Source organism: Pyxicephalus adspersus, chromosome 3, assembly GCF_032062135.1.
Source record: "Pyxicephalus adspersus chromosome 3, UCB_Pads_2.0, whole genome shotgun sequence".
Lineage (NCBI taxonomy): Eukaryota > Metazoa > Chordata > Amphibia > Anura > Pyxicephalidae > Pyxicephalus > Pyxicephalus adspersus.
Window position 1 is genome coordinate 30,939,368 of NC_092860.1, and position 16,456 is coordinate 30,955,823.

The window sequence follows — 16,456 nt, forward strand, 5'->3', positions numbered from 1 at the left end:
CAATCCTAGGGGCCCAGCACTTACCGCCTGTTACCAATCCTAGGGGCCCAGCACTTACCGCCTGTTACCAATCCTAGGTGCCCAGCACCATCAGAAGTGCTTTAATTTGGCCTTCTTCCTACTCCCCATAAGCAAACCCACTACCTACATAATTCAAAGTTAACGCTAATTTCATAACAAATTGAATATTGTTTCTGAAATGTTACTTTCCTTCTTCAAAAAGGTTTTCTGTTTCTAATTCATTTGGGCTGTTTGATTTTGATATCTGTAACTACACTCTTGAAATCCAGGGGCCACTTGAGCAGATGTATATTGGATGGCTGGAAAAGTAAACTGGAGATCAGTAGTATTGTTTTTAAGTTCACTGTAGAGTTAGCTTTTAGCTAAATAGATTGTGTTTTTGTTACAAAGGAAAAGATGGTTGTAAGCTTCTTTCCTATCGATTGTATATTTTACAGAACACTCCAGTATTGATTCCAGTAGCCGTGCTAGACCACAAAATTGTTTTTTCCCTCTTGCAGGCACCAACCAATGGTCAATAGTCTTGTTCTGAAGCAGCAGTTTACAGTGTTGTTAAATAATTTATTTAGTGCTATCTTCTCTTCATCTGCTTTGATCTCTTTCTTTTCATTGGATTTATCAACACTATAACACTATACATTGTTAGAAATCCTATTTTTGTAACCATTTGAAACAAACTGCGCAAAGAAACGGTAAATTTTATTTTTTCAGTACATGATGAGCAGATGTCATATATTTGTCTTTACAGTGTGGGACAATGGAAACAATTTTAATAAGTTATGATGTGGTACATCATGTGCCACATGGAAAACCATACGAGGGGTTTGCAATTTCTGTAATCCTCCTAATTACTATTATTCATGTATACTTTATATAACTATGAAATCAAACCTGTCTCTGAAAGAAACTGCATGCTTGTTAATAGTAAGAATCTATGCAATACAGAATGATCTGTTTTGGAATATTACCAACTTTAATGATGTCTGTGGTAGCAGAAATAATTCCTTATTGGCTCACAATGCTACTCTATACCCTCCTCAGCTCTATAGTGGGGCCCCACGATGTGTCTAGTACTGGCATCTTTCTTTTTTCCTCCTGTAAGGTGTTAATGGTTGTACTGACATTTTGGCATAGTAGAAGGTGTCTAGAGGGCTGGGGCCGGCACCCATGTCCTTTCTTTCATCCCCAAACTTTTGTACATTTGCAACTCCCAAATCAGTAACCTGCTTACCAAGTACTGTGGTCTGCCTTCAGCTACTCTGAACCCTTTGTCTGCTGCAACAAGGTCTGCTTGTATCAGATCAGAGATAAAAGGGAATGCAGAGGCTGCTTCTAGCTTCAGTGTATTACCTGCACAGAGGTAGTCTATAAGGCAACATGAGACGTTAAAGTAAATACTAAGATAGGGAGTATTTTTTTTATAACATTATTTATTTTTGAAAAAACATTTTTAAAAACATAATACAATATCCAGTCAGGAAGGAAAGGGGTAGGTATGGGAAACAAAAACCAGCATGTTACGCATTGTAAAGAAAACCTGATTTATTAAAGCTCTCCAAGGCTGGAGAGGATACACTTTCATCAGTGAAGCTGGGACCTGGAATGGATTTCTTAAATGTCATTTGCTATTTGTTAGGAGATGTTTTTAATCCTGGACCAGATCCATTCCAGGTTTGCTGGATCACCCAGGTTCACTGTTGATAGTGTATCCTCTCAAGCCTTGGAGAGCTTTAATAAATCAGGCCCTATTTCTCAATATTTTGGAAATTGTGTGTTGTTGGAGGTTTAAGGTAGTTAGCCTAGGGGTGATAAAATATTTAGCCCTGGGTGTGTATGCTGGCTTAAACATTCAACAAGTGTAGGCAATATTATAGATATCATCTGTTGTTATTGGAAGCATATAATGGCCCATATATTTCACATTCAGTAACATGAAAAAACATTTTCTATCTCTTCTTTTCTACCAGTCTTTTTTAAGCCACAACTATATATGATTTTTTCAGTATTTTTATGAATTTTTTTTTAGTGTGGTACTCCCTAGTTAAATTTTCGTTTCATCCTATAACACAATATAAAGTTGTGATCTGTTTTGGGAAACAGCACAATTACATGAAAAAACAGATATGAGTAAACTATCCGCTCAATAATTCATATACCCTTGTAAATAAAGTTTGTAGACAAATCTAATAGTTCCCTAACCGATATACTGAGATAGCACTACAAGACAAGTTGTTCTGTCGTCTTCCATATGTTGGTGTCCCAAGATTTCTTCACTTTAATTGGTTCCCCGCAGAATAACGCTTTCAAGCATCTGGTCTGTAGAATGCTGAATATGCGTTTGTTTTTAGGTGGCACTAGCTTCTTCACAATTATAATTGAATCAGTGAGAGGAAATTATTAACACACTTTTAGGTTGTTTGGTAGAGAACTGATAAATGTCACTATAGTGAAAAAGGAAAAGAAAATGCTATGCAGCAATTTGTAGAGTTGCAAAGTAGCAGATTTGCCAGTAAAATATATGCCTAGGGTTTAAAGAGATCCTTCTATGCAAACATTCTAGGTTTCTCCAGGCCCTTTGCTGGAGATGTTGGGGGACTGGTAATCCAAATGTTCCCTGATTCTCTCTGACTGAACTCACTGCTAAGATTTATCTTCTGGATCCTGACAGGACATTGCCGCTGGACAGACAATAGGAAGTGATCACTTTCTGCAGACAATGATGTGTACATCCGTTGTTTCCAACTACTGCAAACAAAAGAAAAGACTTGGGACTTAAGCATCATATGGCCATGAATTTACTAAGAATGGCATTTGGATACCTTCTTTTCGTGTATTTCTAGAAATTAGTTAGATTTGAGTCAAGGAAGAACCACAGAGACTGGTTTTAAGATCGGCAATGTGTACAATGAGTACAATATGTACAATAGCACAGTGAGTGGAGTTCAAGAAACTTTGGAGACTAATCACAGGTTTCTTGTATAAGGATTTGTGTTTTCAAGGACCCAAGAGATGATCAAGGTTCATTAAGCTTTCACTTTCATGTAACTCAGCTGTGTATACAGATCATACAGAGTTGTGGGAGTGTTTCTTTTAAACTTTTATTATCATAATATTATTTATATAGCGCCAACATATTACGCAGCACTGTACATTAAATAGGGGGTTGCAAATGACAGATACAGGGACACAGGAGAAGGAGAGGACCCTGCCCCGAAGAGCTTACAATCTAGGTGGTTTCTTCTCTTTATGTGTGTCTTCACTTGATTAGTATACATATAGCAATTGTTAAATGTAATTAGTGGAATATTGTTTTTATATTTTTTTATTTTTTAAAGTTTGTAAATAAAGAACTTGTACATTTTTTATCGGTGGTAACTGTATGTCCATCAAAAAAATTCAAAAACTAATTTTTTGTAATAAGTATACACACCAGAGGGTTAGCAAAATGAGGAGCCAACTAGCATAAGAAAATCAGCAAATGGCAACTCAGGATTTGTTTAACCTAATCATAAATTTCTGCTAAATAGGAGTTTTGTTTTGCTGAGCTGACTTTGTGCCTATGTTCTTGAGGTAACTTGAAAAATTGTATTGTAAATTGGAGACTGTATGGAGATGATATGTTCCTCCTACTGGCAGGTAATGCCTGATTACCTGGGGTGCGGAATTTACGTGTCACCTGGTCTTCCCCAGTGCACTCCACAAAGAATGATGAACTGGTAACCCTATTAACTGTCTGGCTTTTTGTTTCAAGTAGCCACAAGAGGTAGGCCTCTGTGTGGAGATATCAGAGCGTCAGACATGTCACAGAACACACTATGGGCAAGGTGAGACCATGATAGATGAACTGTAGGGAGCCTCCTAGGGATCCTCTAGGTAAGGTAAATGGAGAACCGTGAATGAACAACAAAAAACTTACATCACAGACACATCACATTTCAGCTTTTGCTAACACAACTTTAGAAATCTGGCATCTGACTACTCAGACTAATTGCACCTCCTTAGCCTGCTATATTAGGCTGTTTATGGGAACAGAATAATCTGCAAACAGTTTTCATTTACCATCAGTATTATTCTCCCTCTTAAGCAGTGAGACTGTCTAAATTAAAGGATATACTCTCTAATGTATTTGCTTTATTGTTAAAACCTGGAGCTATAGAGTTCTGTAAGCAGTAGAGGTATTTCAACAGAGAGGCTAGAAGGTCCTTGGAAAAAATGTAAATTAAATTAAGAAAATCATATTAGTTTTGCTTTTGTGAATGATGAACTCAAACTGCATCCAAATGTCCATTATGTTGATTTAAAAGACAGAATAAACAAATTGTGTTTGCATAAGTCCTTTTTAGTGTGGAAGTCAATGAGACTGTGATATTCTAATGTTCTTCTTGATGTTAATATTGACGAAAGGATTTCATTTCAACTTTTACTGCTTTTTATCACATAATGTAATGATGATTTAAACCTGTTAATTTACCAAGATCAAGGTAATAGTAAAGAAGGTAAAAAGAGCAAATTTACATGTCAATTCATCTTGCCAAACAATAAAGGACATATACAGGAACTATTTGTTATGGATTTTTATGGCTTTGATACATGTTATAATTGCATTTTGTTTGTCCTTTCCTATTCATACTTTAATTTTTATAAACTAGCCCTTCAAAAGAAGAAAGTACTTTATTGACATGTTTTCCTGCAGCAAACAGAAATTAAAGGGGAAAGCCAATCTGGACTAAAATTACTGTTATAGAACAGCAAAACTGACATTTGATATGTTCCAAAAGAGATTACAGAACATAGAAAAATGTAATATTCTTTTTCCAGAAGCAGTATTACTGTACAGCTGTATTAAAATGTGTACCGTATCACTTTGTGGTTTGAAGCTTTTTTAAATGTGACTTGCTAACTTTCCAGTTGTATTGTTTATGACTGGTAATGTAAATTTTATATGTTCTCAGGACCAGGGTAAACATTTGGAGAAAGTCCACACTGTCATTGGAAATAAATGCTGTGATTTGGATTCCATTATTTCCACATTAGCATATGCATACTACTTGGATAAGGTAAGCAAAGCTTTTTCATTTTTATTTTTTTAAATATTATTTTTAAAAGAAGCCATATCGACAAATGTTAGCAATGGATATACAAAAGTCCTAAACACTACACTCATAGAGTCATAAAAAGATTACATGGGGTAATATGAACAAAGGTGTGGAGGTGTCCTATAAACAAAAATGATCAGATATGAGAATAAGAATAGACACATCAAAGGAGATATCTTCAATAATAACAGAATAAGGCAACTTGGAAGTCTGACAGTTTTTAGAGAAAATATATCAAGAAGAAAAAATGGAAAGAAGGAGAGAGAAGTGCTAGATTTAGAAAGAAGAAAAGAAAAAAAATAGAAAAGAGAGAAATAAAAGTTTCCTTCCTAGGTTACAGCACAATTTAGTGAAACCTGGGAGGGAACTAGGGGATTGGGTCATACCAAGATTTAGAATTGCAACAATGCTGAGTAGTCTGAAGACCGACAAAACTGATTCCAATTAAACAAACTTTGTCTTGAGCTGAGGGCCAGAAGCTACCAAGTCTTGGCTTCCATGGTCATGATATTGTTCACCATTGCTGTTTTCATGAAGCCAGAATGCACAATGCATTGTTCAGCAAGTGGTGCAATAAGGAGGCACGATAATTATTCCTGGACATAGGTTAAGCATGCAGAAGGGCCAGCACAAGTCTTTTGTGAATGGAGATCCCTGTAAGATTTTTAATGATAATGTTAAATCTTGTCTAAAAAGTCTTCAACAATGGGCAACTCAAAAATATATGCAGTAGGGTTCTTGTCTCCTTTCCCCAGCGCCAACAAAGAGAGCTTGTATGAGGATGCATCTTAGCTAAAATGGTTGGTGTTCTGTGCCATCAAGTGAGTAATTTGTAATTTGATTCAAAATAGTGGTTATTAACAGAAGCTTTATGGTCATAGTGAAAAAGCTGCTCTTGTTGTTGAACCATGAAAGATATCTTAGGGTTCTTTTCCCAGCTGGTGACATATAGTAAAGGAAGTAAAGGAAGAGGATTGCTGTGACAATAAAAACTGATATGCATAGGGCAGGAATCCCTGTAATGGGCCCTCAGAGGCGGATATCTGTTCTGAAGGGGAAAGAGGTTTAAAGATTTGTTGTGGATGGAGTAAGGAGTGCAAAAAATGTCATAACTGAAGAGCCTACCATGGTCTGAGACATGAGAGTGGGCATCTTGTAGTTGTGAGTCAGGAATCCAACCCACTGGTTGCAAAATGTAGGGCATGGCATATTTATGCTATAATTTCCAACAAAAACAAGAGAATCGCTAAAGCTTAGGGATAACAGTGGGTGTCCTAAAATTGGGGATATCAGAGATGGTGAAGCTTGAAAAAGCTTTTATATTTTATTTATATGCATGGGGTGTATGGTAAATAATTTGTGTAAAAGAAAGCACCACGTATTATTTCACTTTTTTGTAAAGGGGGGTGGCAGTAGCATACACTGTAATTGGCACAAAATGGAATCTGAGATCTAAATTAGATAATGAACAATCTGGACAAGCTACAAAATGTCTTAAATATTGCAAAGACAAGTTCAGTTGAATAGTGCTTACTGTTATTAGATATGTGGATCTTAAAATGCATTGAATACTTTATTTGACTACCAATCATTGTTACATTAAATGAAATAAAAGCCTCAACTAGATAAAGTGGAGTTGCAAAAAACCATAAAACAAATTTCTGAAAGTCTGAAAGTGGACATGTCAATGCGCTTTGTAGCCATCAAGGTAAATCTAAAATGAAAAACAAAGGGTTTTAACATAATCATTTTGAAGTTTAATATAACCTTTATATTTTTAAGAACCAAGGAAAACATCTTCTTTGTCAAAATATGTTTTGTTTAATAGTAGATGTAATAGTAGATGTAAACTTGGACTGGATAACATTTAATTTGCTAAAGCACCATATTTTTTCTGAATAAGCAATCTAAATCCTAGGTTATAGGCAAGGCTATTAAAGACTAATAATTGTGCCAGCAGCTACAGCAGCAGAAAGGGTGACTGTGCTGCAGTGATTTTACTGTAGAAGATAGAGTTTAGCCTTTCTATTAAAGAAAGTACCCATTCAATGGTTCTGCTGGTAACAATATACCATGGGGGTAATTAGGAGAGAACACAGTAGTATACTGGTATGAGCAGCCTACATACCATATGTATTTTTAAAAGTTTGACCATAGTTCTACCATAAGTGTAAATTAAGAAACTCTCAACATGACTTAAATGGTACATCATAAAAAATGTAACTTATTATATTATAATATTAACTATATTTTATTATATTATTATTGTTTTTTTTCCAGTATTGTAGATACAAAATTAAGTGAGTAAATGGTGAAAATATTTGACTAATTCAGATAATAAATCCTAAATATTCATAAAAAGGAAAGTGTTATCTATCCTATATGGATTGTGGATTTGAATATAACTCTTTACCTCTTGAGAAACTCAGAACAAATGCTTAGTTATAATCAATGTATATGATTTGTTCCTAGCATTACTTTTTAAAGTTATCTTGTTGCTAAAAGATGAATACATGGACAACCTAAACAAAAAAGATTGATATTTTCCTGCAAATGACTTTTAGTATTGATGAATGTAAAATTATGCACTTGGGCGCTAACAAAATGCATGCTTCATACTGTCTAGGGGGGATACATTTTGGGGAGTCAGAAATAGAAAAGGATCTGGGGGTTCTGGGAGATCATGGACTTAATAACAGCAATGCTGAAATATCTAAAGCCAGCAAAGTATATTCTTGTAATAAAAGAGGAATAGACAGCAGAGATGGAGACATAATCCTGTCCCTGTACAAAGCATTGGTCAGACCACATCTGGAATATGCAGTCCAGTTTTGGGCACCAGTTTACAAAAAGGACAATGTGGAATTGGAGAGAGTGCAGAGAAGGGCAACTAACCTAATAAAAGGAATGGAGGAGCTCAGCTATGAGGAGAGATTAGGTGAACTGAATCTATTCTCCCTTGAGAAGAGACGTTGAGGGGCGGATATGATCTATACTATACTATAGATTGCTTTAGGAGAAAGCTGGATGCTTTTCTAGAAGCAAAGAATATAACTAAAGTAAAGGTAACAGAGTTTATCCAAGGAACATCCGATTCCTTTAGTGAGTCAGTTAACTCTTACATCTATATTACAAGCAGAGCAGTAAGCACAACCACTGCTTAGCACTGAAAAACAGGAAAATTAAAAGGAAAAGTAGCTTGCATGTATATAAATCATTCCAATTTATATATAATAATTACTATATTTGTATGCATCTGTACGTGATAATTCAAATATGCTTGTATTTGTATGCAGTTCAGATTTAAATGCCTTTAAAAATGAAAAAAAATCCGAAAAAATGAGAAGACATGTGTCATGTTAAAGCTGAAGTTCAAATTTTTATTCTGATTGTATTTTGCCTTCCTGTGTTCCTTCCACATCAACATGCCAATAGCATTTTTTAGAAATCATGCTTTTTACAAAGTTGCATTTTGCTAAGTTTTTCCACCAGAAACATTTGTAGTGCCTAAAGTGGAAAAAACTCTAATACTAAAATGTGTTATCAGGCAGGTCCTTTATTGTAAAAGGGACGGGCAATGCATTTATCTGAAGTACCTCCTTGAAGGAGCTTTCCGATTGCATTCCAAAAAATCCCACCAGCAAACCCTTTACTACCATCTGGGGTACAGGTTGTGGGGAAGATGTGGCCCAATAAATCCCTCTCTGTTGAAGAAAGGCATGGTCCCTGGTTTGGAAAAGGAAGGTGTGTGTGGGGGGGGGGGGGGAGGGGTGTTCACAGACCTGGCCGCTACCTTTTCTGGCCAATTAGATTCCATGCTTGGAGAAGGGAATAGAATATTTGAAAATACCCCACACTGTTTTTAAAAAAAAAACGTGTACAGCTTTCCAAGCCTAAGGCACTCCCCAAGCATGTTATTTTATTGAGTTTTGTAGTTATAATATAAGCTGCAAGTGTCCACAGAGTGTGAACAAAAATCACATTTTAAAGTATAGTACAAAATAACTAAGGGCAAAAACCTAATGTTCAAAGTATTGAAATACTAATAAACACATTTTCAACTTTTTAATTATGAAAAAAACAGGCAAAAGTACCTCCGAGCCCCTTAGCAATTTTCATGAAAGGGCTATTGGTGTAGGAGTTTTTCTATTACCTCAAAAATTGACAGCCATAGACCTTAATGCAAGTATTTTAATATTTGTATTAAACAATTTCAAAACCCACATCAAGCTTATTTATAATTTTTTCTTGGAAATGGAATATTTGTAACAAAAATAAAGAAGCAAGAAAGGAACAACTGAATGCCATACAGACTACAGAACATACCCATGTAAAATAGTATAAATATTATACTTTCAGATGAACAAAAAAAACATACATAACTACATAAACAATCATAGTTCAGGCAGTGTAAAGAAAACCAAAGAATAAAGAATAAAAAAAAAGAATAGCACAAAATAGAAAAGGCAAAGACTAAAGTGAAAAATCAAGACCAAAAAAGGGAAAAACTAAGAAAAAAATAATTTTCTGTAGTATATATTCTGAAGTATTAATAATCTTAAATGTTAGTTTATTGGTAATAATAATAGTTTGATTTGTGTTAAACAAAATCAAGAATGACATTGGTTGACCTCCAGTGCTTAGCTATCGAAATTCTAGCTGCTAATAGAATATAGATTAGATGGGTGAGATGTTTTGAGAAAAGGTATGTCATTTTTAAGAAACAGGGCACTCTCTGAGATTTTTGGCAGATTAACTCGACTTTAATGCAAATAGATAATATAAGCAGGTATATCACATTTCTGTATGCAATTTCAATGAAAATTTGTTAATACCAAATTGAATTTCTAGGTTTATACTGAGTCATTACCTAATTTAATTGCAGACATTACTGAGGATTCCCTTTACCATTACTGCAAATCAAGTGATTTTAAGTGTCATTTTAGGGTTTAGTTGAAATATAAGGCACACCTTACATCCCTATTTAATGTACAGCGCTGTGTAATATGTTGGCGCTATATAAATACTGTGTATTTATAACACCATGTAGAGCTTTTAATCATGTCATTTAAAGTATTTGCTTATTTCCAATGCTGCCCTTTAAGCTGTATTAAAAGAACCTTTCTGTGTTTGTCCAAAAACCCTGTGTATTCATGTATGTATTTCCTAAGAAGTAAGTATTTTCTAACAATAGGAGCGACAGAACAACTGATCAACTTTTTGGTTATATTGTTGTTATTTTTACCCTTTGAAGACCCTATCCACAGCACTTTTGTCTATAATATTTGGGCAGATAGATAATGTTTGCTTATTTTTCCCTGAAAAATTAAGTTTATAAAAAACCTAAACCTATTTTTATAAAGATATCATTCATAAATCCTTTGTGATAAATAAGAACAGTGATCTGAAAGGCACATTTTGCTGAATATATTGAAGAACTTTCCAAGTATTGTTTTATTGCTTTTCAGAATCCATTTGATTGTCTGCCAGATAAGCACTTGTAATGACACAGCAATATTACAGTTTTCTTAATCACAGTTTAAAAGGTGAAACCAAGCCAGCTTTCTCCATTAGAACAACAAAATTGTCCACATAATATAATGGGCAATTGTATTTAGATGAATGCTAGTTACTACTGAAGACAGAAGACATATGCTTTGTGTATATATATAATGCAAAATCACAAGTAATAGTAATCAATGGATTTGTATTTGTCGTGTATTGTAGGACCTTCTCATCTTGCTTTGCCTTGGCTAAAGAAACAACTACTTTTTATCAAACCATTATATTCTTACCTTCAATCATTTTAGTTTTAGCCAAAGATTGCTTTTACAAACAAATCTGTATTGCAAAATATAACAAATGAAGATGTGTCATGATGATCCAAAGCAGTGAAATTAAAAGGCAAGCAAAGCAACTGTTTTTTTTACATTAGGGCAGTTAGGATACCTGTTGAGGTGTAATTTCACAAGTGTGGGAAAAATATGAAGTTAGGGAAGCTACATAGGGTAAAACATAACAGATCTTCACCTTTACATGACTTCTTTTACAATCTTTAAAGGAATTCTATTTATTTCCCCACACATCTTATCATCATACAGCCTATTTTAACACCCATTACATTTTAGTAAGGCAGCCCCTTAATAATATTGTTTTAGGTGTGAATTCTATTAATGCTATCAGATCTATTGAATTTTACAGTTGTTTTAGGGAATAATACATAAGTTGTACGCCTTTGCTGTACTGAAATTATTCCTTTTGAAGCTGCAGTAAATCAAACAGAGCCTACCTAACATTACTGTCCCTTATTACACATCCTTTTAATTAATTGGATTTAAGTTATTTTAACCATGGGGGCTCCCTTTTACATATAAGCATTATCTAGAATGGTCTTCATGAGATAGGTTGCTGTAATTTTTGTTGGAAACTAAATATGGCGTTCTGTCTGTCTCTTCAAGTGATGAAAAGGTATTTAAATATATCTTTAGCATGTTGATAGGGGAAAAAGAAGGAACCAAGGAAAGGTAGAATATTGGAGGATTAAACGGTAACGTAAACCTACCACCAAGGGGGCAGGTGTATGAAGAAAATCCTGTTAAAAGACTACATTATTTATTGGCATCCCATTTCTTCCAAAGCCACTCTTTGACTTTCACTGTTGCTCATTCTGATTCTTACCATCTTTCATGTTCTGTATAGACTTAGGAACCAGTGGGAGGAACTACATTGCTTGATGGTAGGAAATTAAAAAATCGACCCAAGCGAGAAGTACTTGCAGCAGCAAGTACAGAGTGCTTTTATAAGACATGGGCTGACAGAAAGGTAGGTATATGAAGTCTTCCTTTACCAAGCTTTTCTCTATACGGCTGCCACTGTTCTAGTACAAGCAATGGTTTCTTTGGTTTTGAAAGGGATAGAATCAATTTTTTATTGAATGATCCCTGTAAGTATTGAGTTGGTAAAAGGGTTATTGGAATCATTTTAGCCTATTGAGGAAGGTGGAGGATTTCCATGTCTCCTTTACTAAACAACAGAGGATCATGATTCAAGTTTTTCCTTCTGTTATTTATTACCTGTTACAATTTTTTATATTTTAGTAACTTTTATTAAAGGTGAAGAAAAAAAACATTAAAAAATAACATCTTACATACCAAAAGATATACTACAATGAATATAAATAATAATTTGGATATTTGTAACAAAAGAATAAGAGTGTGAATCAGACAAAGATAAAAGTGCTGATCTGCAAGACAAAACATTGTGATGTGGAAAGAGGAAGATGAAGACAGTGCTCCACAAATGTGGAGAAAAGAACAAAAGAAATCAGACCTCCACTTTAGGAATAGCTCCATTTTACCCCAGGTTTTGTATCCATGGTTCCCATGTCTTATGGAGAAGTTGAGTTTAAACATGGGCCAAAGTATCTGTCTTCCAGAACTCAACTAAAGTTATGTGTGCTAAAATTATGTACTGAAGTAGTCTTAGAAAATATTTAGATGTTGGAGTGTCAATTTTATTAACAGGGTGTGTTAAGGTGACTTTGGAATATTGATCATATTAATGGAAATAAAGTTGTAAATTCTCATCCAGAACCTGCTCACTTGGACTGTCTTGTAGAGTCTTATAATTTCTGTATCTTCTATTGGGGCCACGTTGAATGAGATTTTGGAGAAGTCTAAGACAAAGCTCTGTTAGAACTCCACCACCCAGGCCAAATGCAAATAGGATTTTGGTCTCCTTAACTGACCTGCAAGTCAGTTCAAAGGTAGTAGATTTAGTAGGTAGTGGTATTATGCTAACCTACATTTGAGCTTGGATCTAATAAAAGCAGCAGAAAAAAATCAATTTATGAAGATATGCCTTATTTATTAAAAATTGAAAAAAACTTTCTTTATCCACCAATGAAATTGTGCACAATGTAGTGTGGATGTGAAATCGGGGTAATATAGAGATCCCCATAGAGATCCAAGTGGAACTTATGGTGAGAACATAAAGGACCTTTACCCTGATACCTGTCCCAGATTGAGAGAGAATGGGCCAGTATAGAAAGTCTCAACCTTGGTGTTGTCCACAATATTGCCAATTATTGAGAATAAATACATCCATGGTATGATATTTTCAAAACATTTATTTAAAAGTCTGTGTAACAGCACTGTGTCCAATTGTAAGGTGCTACTCACTATGTCTCAGATGGTAAGAAGTTTTCATACTCCTTATATCATACATGAGGACACAGCACAATCTAGTGCCATGAGTGTAAAAAAATGGTTTATACTTGAGTATATAGAGTACATCCAGGGCTTCTTTTTGGTATGCCAACTAAGACAACAAGGAATTAGTTTATCTTCTCATAACTAGGTGACAGTCCTTAATGAGTGGTTTCTCAGCCATTAATCAACTATTTGTAACATGGGTTACCTAGTTTTTCTTAACCACTCTTTTATGCAAAAGCATACCCCTTCTTTTACAGATATGGAAAAATGTATCAATAAATTTGCTAAGTGAACAGACTAAACTTCTTTAGTAAATCAACCTTTTTTTGTTCAGAACTGCAAACAGTTCTTCTTTGATACACCCTGTTATACAATACCTCCACATTGTGCCACAACATCTGTACAATATGCATCTCTACTGTGTAAACTCTTTTGTTAAATATTTGCCTTGCAGGGTCTTTGTATTAATATTAACTTGTAATGCAGTGTAGCTTTTATAGTGCAGCTTTTATACCACTTTTTGTTAATATTATAATTTAATTTTCTTTGATTCACTTCGAAGCATACATGATAATACTTTCATATTGAGTTTTTTCATGAAATCTCCTGTAATTACTGTAGACAATATGTTAATTATCCTATTATCCCTAAACTATCTTATAACTTGAGGAGATCACACAATGCAAGAAAGTATTTATTTGATAGAAATAGATCTAGATACTAAGTTTTAATATTACAATTTATCCTATTCATCTGAAAAAAAATAAAAAATTGTAGATTATGCTACTACCCAGGGCTGGTGGTTGAACATGATAATCCATGTATGTTGTCTATTGCTTCACTACAGTGACATTATACTATAGATAGAGTTTACCTTTTTTGATTTTAAGTATCTTTGAATTGAGTTAAAACCACCATTTTTTAAAGAAGATGATGTTTTTCCAGTCATCATTGCTAGTGCTTCATGCAACAATATAAAGGGAAGATTCCTGTCTTGATTGCTTGGTTATAAAGAGTGGCAGGTAATGTTTTATTTATTTATTTTTATAGAAGAAGAAAATGTTTAATTTTTTACATACTGCAGCAGGACGCCATAATGAAGGGCATGCCTGGTGTCACATGCAGCTTACACACAGATTTTGACACTGTTTGTCTTAGTGAATTATCCCACTCCTTTTGTGCCTGCAATTTTCTCTTTCTTTACCAAGAAAACCTTGATCATTTTAACTCAGAGCTGCACTGTGATTGTAAATGTACTGTGATGACCTGAGCCACCTGACATTTCCTATGTACATTCAAGAATAACTGCTCCCTTATAAAGGACATTTTAAGTAATTGTCATGCTTGTATGGTTTCTGCATTGTTTAGCTATTTGACAAATACCTTTTGAAAAGCCCAAACATGTATGCTCAGAAATCCTCCTAAAGTGGGCGAAAAAAAATGTTGCCGAGTTGCCAGGGACTGCTGGTTTTATTGAAAACATAAGGTATACATGAAAACTAGTTATATTGCATCTGAAAATAGTGATACAGTGGTACCTCAGTATATGTCCGCTTTGGAATAAGTCCAACTTGGTATAAGTCCTGTTTGGACACAAAAAATTTTGCTTGGTATACAACCTTTGTTTTAGAATTTTTATGGGTCAAAATGAGTTGTTTGTCCGGTCTCGAGACAAAGCCACGACTGCCAACGAGCGTCAGTACGCCAGTTGCTACCATTCAATGAACAACTCACGCTATAACTCTCTGTGAATTACATAACATCTCCTCCTCCTCCCTTCTCAGCACCATCCTAGTAGGCACTCGACTCTTCTCAGCACGGTAAAGTGAGGTTAAATTTTCATTTATTTCATCTAATTGCTTTTGTATTTTAATATTAAGCAGTGTTTAAATTACTCTATACAACCCCATCAATGTATATTATGCCAATAACAATAGGATTTTTTTTTTCATGGGAACGGATTATTCATTTTCCTTTTATTTCCTATGGGAAAAATTTGTTTAGTATAAGTCCCGTTTGGTAAAAGTCCAAGGATCTGGAACGGATTAAAGAATTATACTAAGGTACCACTGTATTTATAAAGTGTCAGTGTCTGAAAAACCATTGCCGGTTTATGAAAATTGTTGGTATTGTAAACTTCAAAATTTAATTCCAATGGAATTCAAAAGGCATATTTTTGGATTAGAATCAGATAAAATAATGTAATACATAAATATAGCTCCGCTACTCTTTTCTCGTTCCCATTCAATGCCTAGTGCTGTGATCCAGCCCAACTATATCCCGCATATCCAGGGCATTTCAGTCAGATCAGTGTGAGAGACTTCAATAATTTTTTAGTCCATTTAAGATATGTTAAGGTTATATAAACAATATAAAAAATGCACTCCATCACAAGCAAAACACACAAAATTGTTTATTTGGGTTAGCTATGTCCCTTTTCAAAAAACTCCATAACTGTACAAATGAACATTTTGTTATGGTGTATATACATATATGTGAAATATAGATTGTAAGCACTATAAAAAAAAGATTTTTGTAGATAACACTTTTAAGCCCCTTTTGCTGATCTATAGAGTGTATCTAGTATTAGAACCAGAACTTTTTTTTTTGAATGTTGAATTTCTTCTTTTCATCTTATCTAGTCACTGAAAAATGAGTGTAACAAACAGAAAAGCAAATTGACAACAACAACACATACATGATTTTAAAAAAGTGTGGTAATTCTGTTTATTGCTATGAATAAATGCTGTCCTATGTTTTTCACCATCTCAGTGGCATTATCCTCATAAGAATTATACCAGTTTTGTCAGTGCTGTCCAACTATAGCTTAGTTTATCACTATTGTACAGGCTTTGCAGGCAACTGAATTATGGATTACTTTTTGAAATGATTTTTTATTATTGAAATCTATATTAGGAGCACTCACAGCAAGTAGGTGCAATGAAAGCTTTTCAATGGGGATGGAATAACTGTAAAGAGGAAAACTTCTTGAAAGCTAATAGGACAGTCTATGAGCACCTCAACAATAAATATATAGCTGTATCGAAATAGTCTAAAAAAGAGCAATATATAAACAAAAAAAGAAATAAATACAATGGGCCTGATTTATTAAAGCTCTCAAAGGCT

At 34.3% G+C, this 16,456-nt stretch overlaps 1 protein-coding gene across 8 annotated transcripts in view; it reads left to right on the forward strand.

Moving 5' to 3' along the window:
• The window catches only part of PRUNE2 (prune homolog 2 with BCH domain), a 125,272-nt gene that overhangs the window by 12,167 nt on the left and 96,649 nt on the right, over window positions 1-16,456 (forward strand). For all 8 annotated transcript variants that reach the window (XR_011919760.1, XR_011919761.1, XM_072404118.1 and 5 more), the window contains exon 2: window positions 4,974-5,078. Coding sequence is in view for 6 of the 8 variants with exons in the window: in XM_072404118.1 (XP_072260219.1) it covers window positions 4,974-5,078 (105 nt within the window). In the remaining 2 variants the exon portion in view is untranslated. The remainder of the gene's footprint in view (window positions 1-4,973; window positions 5,079-16,456) is intronic.